The sequence below is a fragment of the Orussus abietinus genome, unplaced genomic scaffold, assembly GCF_000612105.2.
Source record: "Orussus abietinus isolate OABI.00-Male unplaced genomic scaffold, Oabi_2.0 scaffold58, whole genome shotgun sequence".
Lineage (NCBI taxonomy): Eukaryota > Metazoa > Arthropoda > Insecta > Hymenoptera > Orussidae > Orussus > Orussus abietinus.
The window spans coordinates 301,751-320,372 of record NW_019394249.1 but is presented as its reverse complement, the minus strand read 5'-3'; the positions used below and the strand labels follow the sequence as shown (position 1 = coordinate 320,372).

The 18,622-nt window shown below is 45.6% G+C and overlaps 3 protein-coding genes across 8 annotated transcripts; 2 read left to right on the top strand and 1 right to left on the bottom strand.

Moving 5' to 3' along the window:
• Window positions 1–6: 6 nt before the first annotated feature.
• On the top strand, window positions 7–4,222 carry LOC105698513 (arginine/serine-rich coiled-coil protein 2). 3 transcript variants are annotated; one of them, XM_012422824.2, is made up of 7 exons: window positions 152–241; window positions 322–385; window positions 503–712; window positions 840–923; window positions 2,009–2,133; window positions 2,411–3,098; window positions 3,204–4,222. In XM_012422824.2, the coding sequence occupies exons 3-7, from the start codon at window positions 692–694 to the stop codon at window positions 3,501–3,503; spliced, it is 1,218 nt and encodes a 405-aa protein (XP_012278247.1). In that variant the 5' UTR covers window positions 152–241; window positions 322–385; window positions 503–691; the 3' UTR covers window positions 3,504–4,222. The 3 variants fall into 3 exon arrangements, with proteins under 3 accessions (XP_012278246.1, XP_012278248.1, XP_012278247.1); XM_012422823.2 differs by lacking the exons at window positions 322–385; window positions 503–712 and having other exon boundaries at window positions 7–241; XM_012422825.2 differs by lacking the exons at window positions 322–385; window positions 503–712; window positions 840–923 and having other exon boundaries at window positions 7–241.
• A 2,003-nt stretch (window positions 4,223–6,225) lies between these two features.
• On the bottom strand, window positions 6,226–8,543 carry LOC105698512 (rab GDP dissociation inhibitor alpha). Its single transcript, XM_012422822.2, has 5 exons — window positions 8,180–8,543; window positions 7,380–7,793; window positions 7,075–7,288; window positions 6,817–6,999; window positions 6,226–6,728 (listed from the first exon to the last, which is right to left on the bottom strand). The coding sequence occupies exons 1-5, from the start codon at window positions 8,338–8,340 to the stop codon at window positions 6,372–6,374; spliced, it is 1,329 nt and encodes a 442-aa protein (XP_012278245.1). The 5' UTR covers window positions 8,341–8,543; the 3' UTR covers window positions 6,226–6,371.
• Window positions 8,544–8,971: 428 nt separating this feature from the next.
• On the top strand, window positions 8,972–18,498 carry LOC105698555 (bestrophin-4). 4 transcript variants are annotated; one of them, XM_012422893.2, is made up of 9 exons: window positions 8,972–9,364; window positions 13,631–13,836; window positions 14,105–14,295; window positions 14,734–15,054; window positions 15,174–15,732; window positions 15,811–16,109; window positions 16,213–16,418; window positions 16,545–16,818; window positions 16,913–18,498. In XM_012422893.2, the coding sequence occupies exons 3-9, from the start codon at window positions 14,225–14,227 to the stop codon at window positions 17,313–17,315; spliced, it is 2,133 nt and encodes a 710-aa protein (XP_012278316.1). In that variant the 5' UTR covers window positions 8,972–9,364; window positions 13,631–13,836; window positions 14,105–14,224; the 3' UTR covers window positions 17,316–18,498. The 4 variants fall into 4 exon arrangements, with proteins under 4 accessions (XP_012278316.1, XP_012278315.1, XP_012278317.1 ...); XM_012422892.2 differs by lacking the exon at window positions 8,972–9,364 and adding an exon at window positions 9,877–10,044 and having other exon boundaries at window positions 13,631–13,824; XM_012422894.1 differs by lacking the exon at window positions 8,972–9,364 and adding an exon at window positions 9,877–10,044 and having other exon boundaries at window positions 16,925–18,498.
• The last annotated feature ends 124 nt before the right edge of the window (window positions 18,499–18,622 follow it).

Here is an 18,622-nt window from a genome sequence, read left to right as displayed (position 1 = left end):
GGTTCGAGGGTGGGAGAATCGAGTCCTATCGAAAGACACGATATCGATAGGTTCGCGGAGCAGACGCTCGCTGCGTGCGCAGCTGCGGTACAAGATGGCGGTCAATGGCGCAGCGACGTGTTAAGTGAGGTCGTTCTTTACTGATCTTTGTGCTCTCCTCAACCGTTTCGACGCCATAATGGATTCCTTGGCGAATTACGCGAGCGACGGCGAGAACAGCAACAATTCCGAGGACACGAAGGTAATTAATCACGAAAGAGGTATCGAAGTTTTGTTGAACTGATCGGATATCGATTGGTCACACATTCATGCACCTTGTAGATCGAGGCTCGTTAAATGCTGGGTTAGGAACTAGAGGCAGTGTGTACACTATACACGTCCGGTCGTAAGTTCTGTGCTAAATTGTATGTACGTGACCATCATTCATTAGTTCACTGGTAAAATTAACGTATTACGGTGCAAGAGTATGCTTCGGAAGTAACATTGAGGATGTCTTTTGTAGGTACTTTGGAGAGTACTCATGTTCGACGTACATGGATTTTAAAAAAGATTTAATTTACATCATTCATATTTGTCTTATTCGATTATCTTGGTCGAGAATGATGCTAGAGTATTAAACGTAAACTGAGTTAGGACTGGAAGAAGTTTGTACGCGTCGAGTGCCCTGGCTGTTTTCTGACGAAATCAAATAATGGATGTTTGGAAAACAAAAGTATGTAGTTTGAGTCTCCTCTCGAGGTGCAGGTTTCATTTCAACATTAAACATTCATTGTAGAAGTGATACGTGGCTGTTTAATGGATGAACTGCAAAGTAAAATCGTTTGTATTTCATATTCTAGACTTCGTATGGAAGAATTGGTGCGATTTCTAACAGAAGAGCTAGCGACGCCAATTATGATCCTGTACAAATGGACATGAGTGAGGTATACACGAGAGAATGCACAAAATATTTTTTTTTTTTAATTAAAAATTAAGAATCGATATGCTAAAGAGACGGCGACTATACTTTGTCTTTGGAGTCCATGCGGGTGTCATAGACAGGTCCTCTAAGCTGGTGCCTAAAGATTTGACGAGGTCATGTCTTGAAATGTATCGATAAGATTTTATCCCATGAGCGATGTAAGATTAATCTTTGAAACTTTTAAAGAAATCATTTCAAAAGATACATTTCTTTGTTGTTACCATTATATATATAGTTTTATTGTGTCATTGCTATTTAAGAACATTAAATGATATGGAGGTTTTGCGTGGTAATGTAAAACATTTCAAGATGTGATCTTAAAACATTTTTGACTGGCAGTGCCGAGCAGGGTAGAAAAGCCGTACTTTAAAAATATTAAATGATAAGTAAATGGCACTAGTGCCATTTCGTGAGAAAATATTAACACGTAGCTCTGTTGGTAATACATGATACAATATCTACGCACCTCGGCAAGGTCTATGCTGTGTGAGGGTCTTTCAAGACTATCCCAAGTCCTAAACCGAAGACATAGGTGAGTAGAGGAAACCAGCAGAAGGTAACATTAACCAAACATGAACAAATCGAAAACATCGACAGTACGAAAAGTGTTAAAACGTTTGTAACGATCCTTACTATTCTTGAAGCAGATAAAGACTCTAGTACTGTAATGATGGTGTAAGGCTGATTTGTTTTTAACATTCCTATTGAGTATTAATCCTGTCGTTGATACTGTATTTACTATACCATGGGTTTCATCCATTATAAATCTTGTAAAATATTAAGACCGATTAAAAGGATTAAAAAAAATACAAAGCGAGAAACAATTCTTTGATAAATTTGGTGTGGCCATATGGAGTAGGTGGAATTGTATATGAAATGAGAAGTTTCAAATCGAGACGCTCCAATTACATGGAAAGTCAAGACAGATTCGTAGGTCCAACCGTAGGTTTTAACTAGGACTTATCGACTTGGGTTCAGGAAGATTCCCAAATTGAATTTTTAATCCCTGTTCCGTGTTGCTAATTTTGTTCATTTTTATTTCTTTAGGAGAGCAACAACAACAACTCGTCGGGAGATTCCGGCAGTGACCGTGCCAGCAGTCCAGTAACGGCCCGTGCCTCTCTGCCAAAAACGAGTTCGTCTCGAAGCAATCGCTCTCCCTCAAATCACAGGTAAGCCGCTTCATCGATACCAGATCCGTGCCAAAGAAGTTCGAATATCATTATGTTATTACATTCCGACATGTAGAAAAATCAAATATATTAGTTAAGCTATTCATTAAATCTATAAAACTGGTGTTAGTGACATTTAGTTTGATCCTAACTCTTCAGCGGCAGCATAATCACTAACTTCCACATAAATCAGACTTCACTCGTCACACTTAATGTGAGCCAAATAATAATACGAATCTGTGTGGTGTACCCCTGCAGAACGTAATCCATTTTACAGGCGAACGGATCACGAGAGTCACGCATCCGGTGCACGAGATGAGCCCAAACGCAGCGAAAAACAGGAGAAAAGCAAACATTCCACCGACAGAAGTAGACGTTCTCCACATGAAGATAGAAAGCACAGAGACAGCGAACACAAAGATGGCAAAGAATCATCTAAACGCTCAAGAGACGACGAAAGGAAGCCTCGAGACGATGACAGGAGATCTCGAGACGAGGAGAGACGACGGGACAGAATCTCTTTGGGCTCCTCCAGGGAAGAGAAGCACGAAGACAAGGAGAAAAGTGAGAAGGACCATCGCTATCGAGAGGACAGAAGGGACCGCAGCGAAAGGGAGAGGCGAAGGGAGAGAGAGAGAGACCGGCGCCGATCCAGAGATGACAGGTCGAGAGATCACCATCGAGATGACAGGTCGAATCATTACAAGGACAAGGATCGACCGCGTTCCAGATCCAAATCCAGGGATCGTGCTCCAATTCCTGCCAGACCGCTGAGCTATAGGGACGAAAAGGGGCGCAGCAAATTGGCACAGCTGGAGAAGCTGGGAATCGAGCTGAAAGCTCCGGAAGGTGAATCCAACACACCAAATGTCACCGAACAGCATTACTACAATCCTCTGGCTACGGCGACCCAGGGGAAGTATGCCGAGCAGATACAGAAGAGGAAGCTCCTGTGGGCTAATAAGGTTAGACATTTATTATATTTAGTTTATTTATCAAATATTTATATCCACTCTCAATTTGAAACTGTTTAAATCATTTAAAACATAATTTTCTTTTTTGGTACGCAGTCAAAACCAGAGGAAAGTAAAGGCACCTCTGCGGCAGCATCGAATGTGAACACTTGGGTGGGGACAACGTTCACCCACGACCAGGATGGCAAAGTAACTGCCAAGTTTAAGCGATTGATGGGCATTAAGGGCGATCTACCGGCGGTGGCTACGCCTGGAGCAAAGCCAGACATCCTGAAGAAACAGGAAGAGATGTTCAGCAACATGGAGCAGCAATACGAAGTGGCACGTGCTACCACCCATACTCAGCGAGGTGTGGGTCTTGGCTATGCCACCGGTGGGTACCAGTTTCCACGGTAGGATGAGCAAACCTTCACGGAGAGGATGGAAAGCAAAGAGTACTCCAGGGTATTTTTATTTTACTAATTGCGTAAGCGGATCACGGCATTCGCTAAAGGTGCACACCGAGTCGGAGAGTTCGTTGGCTAGGTGATGCTTAGTTTCAAAGGTCTTTCCTCGGAGGGAGAAAGAGATGTGTAAAGTCAGTCTAATTAGATCGTAAGGTGGAATTCGCTGCATTTTCAAGATCTTGTTACAACTATGTACCTTAATCATAGTCATAGGGCGTAGGGTTCATCTATGTTCCAGTCCACGATTGAAATTCTGCGTCGCGGTCTTTCGTTTTCACTTTTTTTTTTTTTTTCCCTTAGTTTTACTCTTGATGAGAATATGGAAGATTTTCGTTGCCCAACAGATTTGATTTGAAATATTAATGGATAGTCTGCAGGTACAGCTGCCTGTGGTTGGACCCTGCTCAACCAGAGGTGTGATGCTTCGTAGGCAGTCGATATTTGTATATGAGCGATGTATAAATAAATAGATTTCAGATGTACAAAAATTCGTGGGGTGACTGCACCGTAGTTTTCTTCGATCTCGAGGTTTAATCTCCGGATATATCCAGATATAAGTCGTGCAGGTAATCACAGGTGACGAAAAGTGGAATCGCTTCAGTGCCATACCGTTTATTCCATGCAATCTCTTGTTACATAAAATTCGAGTAGTTCTCGACAGTGCGTTTATGATAGACATGTTTTTTCCCTCGTGATGATTTTCCCATTTGCCGCTTATTTTTCCCCCCCTTTCCTATGCTGTGCCGAATCAATTTTTTTTATCACGAATTCCTCGCTTTGACACAATAAGAGAGAGTAATCGCGTGAAAAAAAAATGATATACAATCGCTCGAATTTCCCGTCTGCCTTGCTTTAGCTGGCGCAATTGTATGATACAACTAATCCTACTCGTCTGCGGTAATGGAATATCTCTAGGGTAAATGCACCGATATATCTGATACCGTCGAAACTTAACCTCGCTATGTCGCTGAAGGGTACGCTAAAAATGTTCTCGCGATTCTTCTTAACTTTGAATCGATTCGCTGTCAATGGTATACGTGAAATTCTTCGCCTTTTGAGACTCGCTATCGGTCATTCCGTCAGGTCTGTAAGGGTACTTTTTCCAGGGCTTAGACGACGGAACGTCCCACGTACAGCCATTATTTTCATGTACCTACTTACATATATACATGCTACACTTATGCGCGTTTTTTTTTTTATTTTAGATATCTCGTTGTTCAATTAACTCCTCGGAAAATCAATTCAGACGAATCAAGGCTGGCTCGAGTTCCAAAATTATGCTTCGAGAGGATAGTCACACGCAGTTAGCTTTCATTGTTTTTAATTCCACGTTTTTTGTTGTAATAATACGACATCGATGATGTATAATAGAACTGGTTATGCTGTCGGATCATCTGTCTTCTTTTTTAACAGCTAACCGATTCTTTACTAGTTTGTCTAGTTACGGATACACATATTTCCTACGAATCCAAACATTCGCTGATGTGTTTCACGTTGGTAGCGTTTTTATGGTAGAAAATATATTCAATATGTCTCCAAGAAGGAATTAAATGCAAAGACGCTACAAATTGCACAAAATATAGTAGTACGAGCCTTTCGCAACGCTCCAGAAGAAATTCCATTTGGAATTATTTACAGTGCGCATGCGCTGTATATATGTTTTTGATCGAAGGGACAGAATTGCATCCGGAGAGGAAGCACTTACTAATTCTAGGATCTTTTTAAGGTCCTGGCTTCGAAGCGCCTTTAAAAGCTATCTTTCTTCGTTGCGACGAATCGTTTTGCAAAGAAAGGGAATTCCATTAATTTCCTACCGAAGGAAGTAGACATTGGCGATGCAGTTGCACGGTTAAAAAAAATGTTCATTTCAGGAAACCATAACTTACTAGGAGAAAGCAGAAATGCACATAGAGGCGGATAAATTTGTTCACGTGAACGAAGTCGACAATTATCAGGGACAGTTAAATAGTAGTTATTTTACCTCACGTTACAGGACCACGGTGCTATTTCGCGGGAGAAACAATAGTAATTGTTATTCCGAGGGGCACTGGAATCTCGTTGTTGCACGGGATCCATTTATTTAACGACTATGGAAAAGACTCGGACACTCATGCTAGAGAGAAGCGCGAACGGACTCTTTTTTTTCCCCACTACTTTGATCATAACCTCTAAATCGAAAAATGCGGTACACTTATTTGTAATAGTTTATAACCTCCGAAACGCGAACGACTCCGCCCTGCGGAATCAAGGGATCGATTCGAAATTCCTTCGCGCCTAAAACATTCGACAATGTCGATTGTAGAACGGAAACTCGGAATTTCCTGCGCGGGAATGAAAGTTGCGTTCACGGAGGCGTTCATTATTCATGAAATTCCGAGGCGGCAAGGAAAGTCCCGATTTTCTCAAGATTCGCCGAGAACTACGAGAACGCGACTTGGATTATTCCTCTTTTCTTTATATTCACTGACGGGAAAGGGAGGCTCACAGCTTCCTATTTGGAAATGTGAATCGGGAAGGAAAATGTAGAGCCACCGTTTTATGAATTCCGAGGCGCGTGACTCGATAAGATATGCAAAGGAAGGTGTAGCATGGTGTAGCGTAGCCCTGGAGTCGATATGCAGCGGCTCAGCGTTCCGCAACGTTCCTTGTAGTACTTCTCTGTCGTTATCGTGTCATGTTCCGGCGTGATTCTGAACCAAGACGATTCCTCGACGAGGAATCCCAAGACATGCCGCCCCTTCGGAGAGTGCACTCGCGACCGATGCACGCGGCATTAATTACACGTTTTACGTAGCCAGGAATCTTTGCATATTCACAGTTACTGATCCTCGTCGCCCAGCTCGTGCTTCATTTTCTTGAAGTCGAACTCCTCGCCGGTAGCTCGCTTGAATATGTCCAGCACGTCTAGGCAGGTGGTTTCGAAGTGCGTGGTCGCGTCGTAGCTCGTCGAGACGAAGATCTGGCTCTCGGAGCCATCGTCCACTGGCTCCATATAATCCGAAACGTAAACGAATTTCTGCTTTATGGGCGCGAGCAAGTCGAGGCCTGGCTTGATCTCCAGTTCTGGATTGTCGGTCTCCACGGTGGTTGACACCATCGCTATGAACCAGCCCTTCGATGCTACCTGATGAGTGTGCGACACCAGAGACACGTAGATGTCGGAGTGGCGATTCACCTTTAGTTTGGAAAAGGAGAAGGGTGATTTTAATATTAGCGTGGTAATTTCTTAAACGGTTTAGGCACGAAAAGATCACGAGCCGTACCTGTTTCTGAGGAATGATGATTTGCGTCGAGAGGGCATTGTTCGTGCCATTGATGGGATGGTTCAGTAAGCAAATGCAACGGATCACTTGGCCAACTTTCTTTACCCTGTCGGGTACGTACGTAGGATCACAGAATACTTGTTTGCACGATGCAGTTTCGTCTCCCGAGCGAACACCGACGACCTGTGTAAAGGCATTTTTATGGGTGTGATATTTCATTTTATAACGTTATGTCGAACGAGGATAGGGTCAAACTACCTTTCCATCCTTTATAACTATTTCATCGATAGGCTTGTCTAACATATAGGTGCCTCCATAGATGGCACTGAGTCGTGCGAAACCTTGAGGAAGTTCTCCCAGTCCATACATGGGATACAGGTACGGCGATTTACCATAACGCGCTAAACTATCGCTGTACAGCTTAATACGCCGTATAGTAGTTATAGCGTTTTGCATAATATAATCGTCATCTCTGAAAATTGCAATCAAAGGCAGGATTAAACCGAATACGTGCCTTGTAAAAATTAATTTTCAATTATGGACCCGTGTTCCTTTGTATTTACCTATATAGGGCAAGAGCATGACCAGTAAAGTCTTGCGTATTCTTCTCTAACCTAAATTTCTCATACAGATCAGCCATACTTCTATTAAACGGGTCGAAACCGTCCCAAGTCGTAGGAACGTCTTCCTGTAGATTCTGGACCCATATGAGGAAGTTACGAAAGCGTCGCTTCTCAAAAAGGCCCATCAAGTCGCTGGACAGCGCCTCCTGCTGATCGATCGGTACCTTGGAGATCTTGCCGGTCTTGTACACGTAAGATCCTTCGATATTCTTAAATTCGACGTATCTGGTAACCCCCGTGTGGATCAATAATTTGACCAACAATCCATTGGCCATCAGGAATTTTGGAATCAAATCCACGTTCCAGTCGCGTCCGCGTCCATAACTTTGGTCCGGTGGAGGTGCCTTGAATTTACTGCATAAACAAATATTCTCATTAAAAAAAATTATACCATAACAAAATTCCAGTCGAATACCGATCCATTCCACTTTTTCACTCGATAAAGTTCATGCACATCGTATCGTGAAGTATCGATAGTCAAGGTATAATAATAAAGGCAACTAGATAACGCATTTCAGCCTTATCTAGCAAATTGCAGTAAATAATCGTTATCACGTTTGGGAGCGAAAGTAACATTCTGGTTTAATTTCCCCGTGGATGGTGCCGCCTGACACGGAAGCACCGATTGCGTCCCCGGAAGCGAGTTTCGACGTCGACGGATGCGAAGCAAAGGGGAAATAGGATATCACGTAAAGTATATAGAATGAAATTTAAAGACGAGAGGACAACGGCGAGCGTACCTAAAGAGCTCCTCCAGAGGCGTTATCGAGGCGGACTCTCCACCGTAGTACTTGTTGCGATCTATATGCAGGACCCGCTTGCCGCTGACCGAAAGTAAACCGGACAGGATGCACTCCTTGAGCCCAGTGCCAAGCACGATCGCGTCGTACTCTTCATCCATAGCGGCGCAGTTAAAGATCGATTCTTTCTAATCCGGTACCGTCCAACGGCTCGTCCCAGCCGGCGATCGGAGATAACGTCAAAACCAGATGGCTCGATCTTTGCCAACGGATACCGACCGCTACTCGACACCGTTAGGCCAGATCCACCCAGAAGGAACGACGATGGAACTGGATGGGACTGCGACGGAGCGGCACGGTGCAAGGTGGCCACCCAGCCGAGAAGGGGGTCTTCGCCGAGAGGCTGCCACATTCGTCACAGCCATTCCACTTGCGAGAGACCATGGTCTCTCGCTCGCTCTTATTTCCCCAACGAGAGCGACAAGGACGCTCTTATGCGGGCGCAACGCACGGTCTCTCGGAGGTTCGGTGCGCTCACTCGATGCGCGCGCATCGTGAGGCGCCGCACAGGTGGACGAGGGCTTGCGGCTCGACCTGTAACCATGGAGTATGCGTGGGCGAGAGAAGGCAAACCAGCCGCTCCGATTCGGACGGAAACGCCGACGTGTCGCGTCGACCGCCGCGACTGAAATGGAATGGAACGGCGAGGGAAGCTTCGACATAACCTGCAAGGTGGCACTGGACTGGGTTTCGCGATTTCTGCTCTGGTGACTCTTCTTCGCCTCTTCCGTACCAATGGGAGATCGGAACTCGTTGCGAATTGTCGCACACGTGCTCTCGTGACCGGATGGTCGACAAAAGACGGCGAAAACGGACAAGTGTCGTCTCGAGGGACGCGACCTGTGTGTGTGTGAGAAGATATACGGCGCACCTGCTAATCGAGCTCGAAGCGCGGACGACTCACGTGCTTTCAGCATGCAAACTCGGTTAGAGAGCTGATCAACGCTCGATCCCTATTTCGAGGTTCCAAATGCCAATAGCGGCGCCATCGCGAACCCCGCTCTCGTTTCGAGCCCGCCTCGGTCGTTAAAATACGGACGACGGAGACCGTGACATCTGTCACGGTGACAGATGTCAAACGGAGGAAAGGCGTCGCGCCGACGCTCCGTTCCGTCTTCCCGCAAGGTACGCTTTGCACCTCTTCAAATCAATCTCTTCAACCCTATCATCGAAATCTCTCGATATTATACAGAACCGTATTAAAATGTCTATTCTTAAGAACTGAAAATAGATAATGCCAAGTCAATGGAAACTAATCACTGCTGGAGTTCTGGAACCGACGCTATATTTTAGGAAATTCCGACACATTTTTCTAAACCGTGTAATGCAACCATTTTTATGTTATTTATGCCAAACATGGATCCACGATAAGTCCCCTGAAAAGTAAATATCTATCAAATTGAAGTATCGAACATTGGCGTTAAGCACTCGGTGCTGTATGGTTCTACATTTCCTTTCTCAGTGCAGTCGGAGATAATTGTTGCCGGTTCATTATTCCGTCTGGCCCGGTGATAACCGGTGATAACCCGGTCGCGAGTACAGGTCAGTTCCCAGGAAATCAAAGCGGCTTCCTGTAGATACACAAAAGAGCCGATCGGCGCCCGTCAGGTACGCCAGGTGGTGGGGGCGCGGACTTTGTATGCTGCAACCGTGACCTCGCGCACAGCGCTCAGCGGCTCAGTCTGCCGCGGACCGCTGCGGGGTGCTCACGCGTCGTCTCGCGAGGTCGGGGCGAGATGCGGCCTCTTCGCTATCGGGAACTGTGATAAGCAGGAGTCGCGGCCCCCAGTTTCCTGAAACCCTGGGTAAACCGCTTTATTTTTTTTTCAGATCCTCCTCGATCCTTTACACCGCTCCATGCCGTGACCCGCTCGTAATCGTCGCTTTTCGCCAATGAATATTTCCGGTCCACGACTTCCCCATGACGCAGTGACTCGTTACTTTTGAAGAGAGGACCTTGTATACCCGAGCCTTGGGTCGCTGTGAAGGTCCCTGCGAAAAGGAGGGCGAACTTGGATTACTTGCACCGACAAAGAAGAAATGTCATTGAACCAAAGAAATATTTTTTTAATTCAACGAATATTTCACTCAGCTGGAATAAATCCAATGCAACGGTCCTTTGGACATGTGACGATTTATTCGAGTTTCGGGCAAATCATTGTTATTTGAATTAACGAATTCTTTCTTTGGTTCATTGACTTTTTTTTTTTTTCTCGGGGTGTACTCCGGACTGTCGAAGGGATCCAGTGAATGAGTCCGATAGCTGTTTGTTTTGTAATCGCGAGTGTTATTTATGATCCGAGTTTGTAGTTTCACTCCCTGTGCAGACTCTTGGCACCTGCTTTGATATTGCGCGACGTTATATATGTGACGAATGAGCATTGTGAATCGAGTGGAATCCACTTGTACCCTGTTTACCCGGTCGATGGGTAAGTCGGTGTAAAGGATACGCCGCGTTTGATTGGATTTTATTTCGCTTTGCGGTTTGCCTGCCGCTTGAACACGTGGGGCAAGTAAAAATAATACCCTGGGACTCATTGTAGTAATCCTTTCGATTTTCCAAAAATATCCGACCGTGATAAACAGCGATCGGCCTTATCGATTTTCAATTAATTAATTAATCTTATCGCGAGGATCCTTTTAGTCCTGATGCTTCGTCTCGATTACGCACATGTTCCGCTATCTCGCTTATCGGCGAGACAAATCCTGTTATCACGAATGGTAATTCCGTCATCGCTTAACAAACGCATGACGATTTGTTTGAGCCGGTGAGAGACCTCGGTCTATTTTTCCGTCGAAGATTAATTTCTCTTTTTTTTTTGTTACGTCTCAGTATGTACAATGATCTCGGTTCGCGCCGCGTCCTGTACCATCCTTGTCGTTACTTATTGCTCCACTCGGTTATGCAATTTTCCCTCGGCCTTTACGGCGGGAATTTAATGTCTCTGCAAATTTCCGCGGACCTTGACGTTTTTGAACGCCACGTCACTTGCGTAAATGGTCCATCAATTTCACACGGTGAGGGTGGACGAGCGAGATAACGAGGATACGCCTTTAAAGCCTTTCAGGGCATTGTTTAGAATTATTTAGCAATTTTATCGAGAGCGAAACTAAAATGAGCCGAGTTTGTTTAAGTATTCTGAGCGATATTTGTAAATCTGCGTCTCGGGTAATTAGTTCTTCGAAGATGCGCGTAGCGATTTAATTGGTTATATTATCCACGAATCGCGGAAGACCCAATTTTGTACAATTTTAGAGCGAGAGGGTAGAAATTTAATTGAGACGCATCGTCATTTCATGCATTCGAATCCAGGTCAATTGCGCACTTAGGTCTCTTTAATCTGCTTTTCCGAGTTTAGGAAATCGATCCCTCTTGCACTTTCTCCTTGCGTTGTCTCGCTTTGTCGCCGCTGCACTCGCGTGACTCGAACGATACGGAACGTTCCTGGTTGCATTTCCGTACCAGTTACTTTCATTGATCCTGGCTGAAGGCACGGTCGGCATCGATTTCCTCGGTACTCCGTTACTGCACTTCGAAGAAAAATTCAATCCATCTAGGATACGCTTGATATCTCGGAGCTTAATCGCCGGGTCGATTTAAAAGGACGTAAAGTCGGTCTTTAGAAACGCGCGCGTCGCGGATTTCAGGATAAACGTTCTAATCGAGAGTAATTCCTGATATCGTTTTCCCTCATTGACTAAGAATTCCATCGGAATTCCACGTCACGGCTCGTTCACGCTTTTATCGGTCGAATGTGGAGCGGCTCTATCAATTCCGCTCTTTGACTTGGATTATCATTTTACTGAAAATCGGGACGCGGATTGAACGATCGCCCGCGACGGCGCCGGAAAAATGAAGAACTTGGTGCAGTGATCCCGCGTACAGTCACGAAGACGCGAATAGGCAACGACGAGATTAGAGATTCCGCTGGTGGAGGTCCACATCTCCTCGATGCCAAAACAAGCTGGGGTAACGTGGAGGCACGTGATGTCGGGTCAGGAATCCATGTCGAATCGTTCTAGGTCCGTCTACGTCTAAGAAAAGAATCCCTCGTCTTGGAGTGGTCTAAGCCATCAGGAAGTGAAATTTTCCTGAAACATGAATGACGAAATGAAAAAGTTGTACACCTCCTCGAAACGACACGAAAGTAGCAATTCTTTGAGGTCCCGGAGAAGGTCTTAACACTCGTGAAATATATATTTTGTTATTAAAATTGGTTTGTAAAAAAAAATGTTTAAAGGGCAATTTTTTAATTGAACATTTTTTTTTATGAAATTCTAACGATTCGGTACTCCCGGAGAAAAGTTTCGCGAACGATTGACCCCTCTGATGTCACTTGCGAATCAAGGTGCAAATATATGCATTCCACGTGCTCGATGGCGAACAACCGCCTCTCGTTCCGGTCTGAGTCAGAGGGAGGAACTTTACCTTGATTGCGTGCCGTTCAATGGGAAAATTGTGGAGAACCACTTCAAGGCTGATCGGACGAACTGGTTTTTTTAGCGAGGGAGTGATTTTCTGCGAATTGGAAGAAATTACTCTTTGACGTAATCCGACTTCAAGCTGGCGTCGGTTCTGTTTCCACGGCTGGAAAATATTAACGGCGAATTAATACACTTTCATTCATCTAATAATCATCCGACGTTGATCTTAAGGTGTTACAAAAGGGTCATTCCATGTATATACCCCAAAACGTCAAAATATAAAAAAAGTGTTCTTTAAGCCGAGTCCACCGATTAATTTGCAACTTTAACAAGGTGATCATGGAGGTCCTAATGAACGTCTTAAAACCCGTGAAATATTAATGTTAAAAATAATGAAAAAAATTTTTTATTTACCTCGGACAAGAAGAGGCAAAAAATTTATTTTTCCGAAAATCAAATCTCATGAGGTTCAAGACGTTCATTAGAACCTTCATAAGTGCGGGTTAATGTTTCAAATTGTTCGGTGCACCCAGTTTGGAGGAAAGTTTTATAAGTATTTTGACGTTTGATGTATTTAGAGTGACTCTTTGGTAACGCCTTAATGGCGTAATTTTGATCTGTATGTTTTTCCTTTGCGGTTGTATGTCAAAGCGATCGCGTGACATTTTGTGGGAATTCAGAGTGAATGGTTATACAACTATACCGGGATCAACGAACCAACGAGCTTCCCGAGGAGCGTAATTACTCGCGGTTGTGACAATTAATTTGGCATTGTTCACCCCAGCATCGGTAATTCGGGATCGTGCTCATGTACGATGTTTCCTCTTATTTCGTTAGTTAACTTTAACGCAGAGCACGAGGAGAAAGGAATATCGAGCGGGGAATGTGTCGCGAGAATTTTTCGCATAATTCAATGATTACAGGGTATCGCGGAACGCGTTGTAACATTTATGAAACAATTTCAAGGCCCATGGACGGAACGAGCCGTGCCAAGAGTGCTAATTTCCCGAGGTCATCCTTCAGTTGAGAGAAGTTAGCGATTAGCGCATCTCGGCGTTGATCATGTTCCCGTGCAAGCTCAACTTTTACAACAATGTAAGCCGCGGTGTTTGTCACCTCTCGACGTTGGACTATCGCCATTCGTCCCTGCCCCCGGAAAGGTAGCACCATTGGTAATGCTTTTGTGCAATTACACCTCGGAAATGCCTTCAAGATGTGCACTAGCAGCGTTTACAAGACCTAAGAGAGAGCAAAAATAAAAAAGGCCATTAAGGATTTTTCATAAACGCATGCTGGTCAAAAAATGTTAATTTAGTCAGGCCTCAACTCGATTTAATTCGATGCGGGACTGCGATAATTTATTTTAAGTTCACTCGAGTCGAGTAATTATTTTCGTAATTTTATTCAATTTATTGTGTAAATAATTGACATTATCCCCAGAACTCTCCCAGTATCCAAAGGGAGAATGGGCTCAAGGGAATCGCAGCAATCGGTGCGTGCAGTCGCTCTGCATCCTGTCTTTTGACTTAGATTGACGACTAGAGAGAGAGAGGAAGAGAAATGACCGTGACCTACACGGCCGAAGTCGCGACCTGCCGAGGTCTGGGATGTTTCCTGAAGTTGTTGCTGAGGTAAATGTTACGACACTGGAATAAAGGGCATAGGACGAAACACCCACGTTTCGTCCTATGACGTTATCCTTGAAGACCCACACGGAGAAAAAGGATCGGTTGACCGAGACAGATATATTAATGCCTGAATCGTATACAATTGCAATAAACAATTATTTAGAAATTTCTTTGCACATAAAGTGCATAGGACGAAACGCCCACGTTTCGTCCTATGACGTTATCCTTGAAGACCCACACGGAGAAAAAGGATCGGTTGACCGAGACAGATATATTAATGCCTGAATCGTGTACAATTGCAAGAAACAATTATTTAGAAATTTTTTTGCACGTACTCGATCGCACTTTGTCGTCGCAATGCATATTTTTTTGAGTCAACCGACTTTCGTTCTCAGTGCACGTTTCGACAACTCCATTCTGTTTTTTTTTTTTTTTTTTCAGGTGGAGAGCCAGCATATACAAATTAGTGTGGCTCGACTTGGCCCTGTTCCTCTTCATCTACTACGCCTTGTCGGGCGTTTATCGGCTGACGTTGAACGACGAGCAGAAAAAAATATTCGAGGCTGTCGTGGCTTACTGTAACGAGTACAGCGACCTGATACCGTTGTCCTTCGTGTTGGGCTTCTACGTTAGCATCGTCATGACGAGATGGTGGAACCAATACATGGTGATCCCCTGGCCAGACTCCATCGCCGTTTTCGTGTCGGCCACCATCCACGGCAACGACGAACGAGGAAGGCTGATGCGACGAACAATAGTGAGGTGACGTTTCTTCCGTTTCCCTGGAATAATTCCGAGCCAATAAATTCCTTCAAGGCGGAACAATATCGTTCGGCATGGATGCGGATCCCTTACCGTGTCTTATGACGATCCATCAACAGGTACGTCTGCGTCTGCCTGACCTTGGTGCTGACCAACGTGTCTCCTCGCGTTAAGAAGCGATTCCCCACGCTGGACCACTTCGTCGAGGCTGGCCTGCTCCTGGAAAACGAGCTAATCATCTTCCATAGCCTGAACTCGAAGTTCCCGAAGCCCAGCAAGCATTGGCTGCCGATAGTCTGGGCCTCCAGCATCGTGACCCGCGCCAGGAAGGAGGGCCGAATCCGCGACGACTTCGCGGTGAAGACCTTGATAGACGAGCTGAACAAGTTCCGCGGCCTCTGCGGGAGTCTGATACATTACGATACGATCAGCGTCCCCTTGGTCTACACCCAGGTGGTGACCCTGGCCGTGTACACGTACTTTCTCACCAGCGTAATGGGCAGGCAGTGGGTCCAGAACTCGTCCACCTCGAAGATCGACCTCTACTTTCCGGTCTTCACCACTCTGCAGTTCTTTTTCTACATGGGCTGGCTGAAGGTCGCCGAGACCCTGATCAACCCCTTCGGCGAGGATGACGACGACTTCGAGGTCAACTGGATCATCGACAGGAACCTACAAGTAGCGAGAATTCCATTTTCCGTCCCATTTTCTGGGAGCGAATCGTCTTCTGGGTGTCTTTACCAAGGTCGGTTGCAGGTGAGCTACCTGATCGTCGACGAGATGCACCACGAACACCCGGAGCTCATTCGAGACCAGTACTGGGACGAGGTCTTCCCCACGGAGTTACCCTACACGGCAGCGGCTCAGCCCTTCCGGGAGGAACATCCGGTCCCGTCGACCGCGGGGATTCAGCTCTCAGCGGCTCAGCAGGAACTGCAACCTTCCTCGGTCAGGATCGAGGACCTCGCGCCGGAGTATCAGCGGAAATTCTCCAACGACGTGGGGGACGACGCGGCTTCTGGAATCCACTTCACCGCGGATTCGAAATTATCGAGGTGTTGTAACCGAGGAACGCGCACATACCGATTCCCGTTCATAAATAAATTATTATTCACTCGTTAAGGCGGAATAGGATGTCGAAGGTGGTGCTGATTTCAGGAGCACGAGCAGGGTCAGCAACAGGGACCGCACGTTGAGCGATGGCTCCACTCCCAGCAATATCGGAGGCTCCTTGCCGAGAGTCAACAGCGTGACCAGCGTTCTACGTAGACTCTTTAGCAAGGAAGATCGACCAGACGGCACGAAGACTCCCGGCAGGATACCCAACTCCAGCTCGGCCGCCTCGCTACAGAACAAAATCAGCGGTTGGTGCCTTGTCGTCTCTTCTTACAGTCTGAATTTCAGTTTTGTATGTCATCCTTCGCGTAGCGACTATTTTCGGTTGATACTTGAAGTAGCTGGTTAAAATTCATGTATACCCTTGGATGAAGGGACCGGAGGATCGATGAGAATCGGAGTGATCGAGGAGGTGGACGAGCAGATGACGATGACGTCGATGAGGCCGGAGATCAGGCCCCATGTGCAAAGCATCTTCGGGACGGGTCCTCCACCTCCCAGTGCGCCCGTCAACGTGCCGAATTCACACTTGACAGCCGAGACAGCCGTCAATGCCGGGTCGGTCGCCTCTTCTAGGTCTCCGCCGAGGTGCAACCTGCTCTCCCGTAGCGCTCCCGCCGCCAGCGTGGCGCATTCGCCGAGGAGGAGGTGAGAAACGACCTGGATTAGGGTGCAAATCGTGATTACAAATCGTTTATTGGAATCCGAACTGCCAGACCGTGAGATTCAATGCTCGATTCAGACTCTCTTCCAGGTCGCAGCCACGGGGGACGCAGTCGGAACGGTCCAGCGAGGCTTTCGAGGGGAACGCCGTGGCGCACATCCTGGAGCCCGATTGCATTAGCATTAATAGCTCGAACTCTTCGGCGGGCTCGGAAGCGGACGAGTTCACGAAGCTGAAGATCGAGCGGGAGCAGCAGCGGAAGAACCGCATGTTGAGAAGACTGGCGAGTCGCGGAGGCGCGAGCGGAGCCACAGCAGGCGTAGTCACTGTGAATCGTGCCGGTGGACACGCGAGGTCTTGCCCTCCGGATATTTCCAACACCGAACACCCCGAAGACCTAATCAGGGAACTTGCTGATGCCTCGCGAGTGTCGCTGATGACCTACGAGGATGTGGGGAATAACGGCGATTTCACCGCATGATGACTTATTGGAGGACTTGGGGATGCGTCGCGATGCTCCGCGATTTCCTTCTACGACGAAGGCGCAGAAAGTAACGGCGCTTTCACTGCCTGGGACATCTTGGTGTAACGCCGTTGGTTATGCCGAGTGCCGCTTTGATGCTCGTCCTGTAAACATTTTATCGATGTACGCTCGTCGTATGGACGCACGTTCGAGTTGTGCCTCGTACGGTTAGGTGTACCAAGGTGGAATTAAATCACGCGGACCTATTTTTTCCAAGAAAATTAGGCGCCTAGAATGTGTGTGGAGTTCTTCGGTGAGTTCAAAGTACTACTTGGGCAGACAGCTACGGTGTGATTGGAATTCTGGATATTTGAGGTTAGGTGTGATCGAGACTCCGAGTGGTTGGAATTCATCTTCGATGGATCTCGCAGGAGGGTGGGAAGGTAGCTTATGAAGAACATGTGTGACGTACTTGGAATCGTAGGTAGATGAGTATCTACGTTGTCGAGGTGTACATGTGGAAGTCAGTGATGTCACGGAACGTGCAACTTTATTGGCGCTGATGATTCGTACTTTTGTAAGCTTCGTAGTTAGGCCTAGAAGCAATAATAAAAATTAAGCGATCGCTTTAATTAGAGTACTACTTTCATCGTCTGTAGGTATACAGTTTTCCTTGTAAGTACGGAATGTATTTCGTATCCATTAGTACTTATTCGATTAAGAGACGGATGCTTCCTAATTGAATCAAATGTTGTTTATCAATTTATTTTGAAAGATTAAACCTCGAATAACAGTCGTCATTAATTTAGAGGGAAATTAATAATGAGTGTAGGTACAATTGTAGATTTTTAATCGACATTTGGTAGAAGACCAATTAATTTTTCAGGGTAAAATTAATAATCAATACGCGATTAAACTACAGAAGCTTACTATGCTTATGTATCTCGGTTATATCACCTTGAATACCTTAATAACGAATTTCGACTAGACTAGGTAGTTGCAGTGAGATTTATCCAGTATTATTAGTCGCATAATACGGAGTGTACAGACGTTGGGAATATTTGTATTATACTCACCGTTTACTACCATCGATTATCGTGAATATTTTGATAATCCTGTCTCGTTACCTCAGAACGTTACGGCCTATTTGTTACTGTTTAAGGTAAATAAATTAATTCATTTTAATATTGCACAAAGAAAAGAATGTTTCAATCGGTAGAATAATGTTTATAGGAGTCTTAATTTTCTACGCCATGCATCGAAGTAACAGAAATTTGGATTCATCTCAATCAACAAGGTTTACAATTATTTTTTAAATCGAGCGA

Excerpts from the sequence above, each read along its gene's own strand:
- LOC105698513 (XM_012422823.2), top strand. The coding sequence starts at position 179 with ATGGATTCCTTGGCGAATTACGCGAGCGACGGCGAGAACAGCAACAAT. Across the intron at positions 924-2,008 it reads TACAAATGGACATGAGTGAG|GAGAGCAACAACAACAACTC; the intron begins GTATACACGAGA and ends TTATTTCTTTAG. Across the intron at positions 3,099-3,203 it reads AGCTCCTGTGGGCTAATAAG|TCAAAACCAGAGGAAAGTAA; the intron begins GTTAGACATTTA and ends TTTGGTACGCAG.
- LOC105698512 (XM_012422822.2), bottom strand. The coding sequence starts at position 8,340 with ATGGATGAAGAGTACGACGCGATCGTGCTTGGCACTGGGCTCAAGGAG. Across the intron at positions 7,794-8,179 it reads CCTCTGGAGGAGCTCTTTAG|TAAATTCAAGGCACCTCCAC; the intron begins GTACGCTCGCCG and ends TTGTTTATGCAG. Across the intron at positions 6,729-6,816 it reads TCATCATTCCTCAGAAACAG|GTGAATCGCCACTCCGACAT; the intron begins GTACGGCTCGTG and ends TCCAAACTAAAG.
- LOC105698555 (XM_012422893.2), top strand. The coding sequence starts at position 14,225 with ATGACCGTGACCTACACGGCCGAAGTCGCGACCTGCCGAGGTCTGGGA. Across the intron at positions 15,055-15,173 it reads ATGCGACGAACAATAGTGAG|GTACGTCTGCGTCTGCCTGA; the intron begins GTGACGTTTCTT and ends ATCCATCAACAG. Across the intron at positions 16,110-16,212 it reads GCGGATTCGAAATTATCGAG|GAGCACGAGCAGGGTCAGCA; the intron begins GTGTTGTAACCG and ends TGCTGATTTCAG.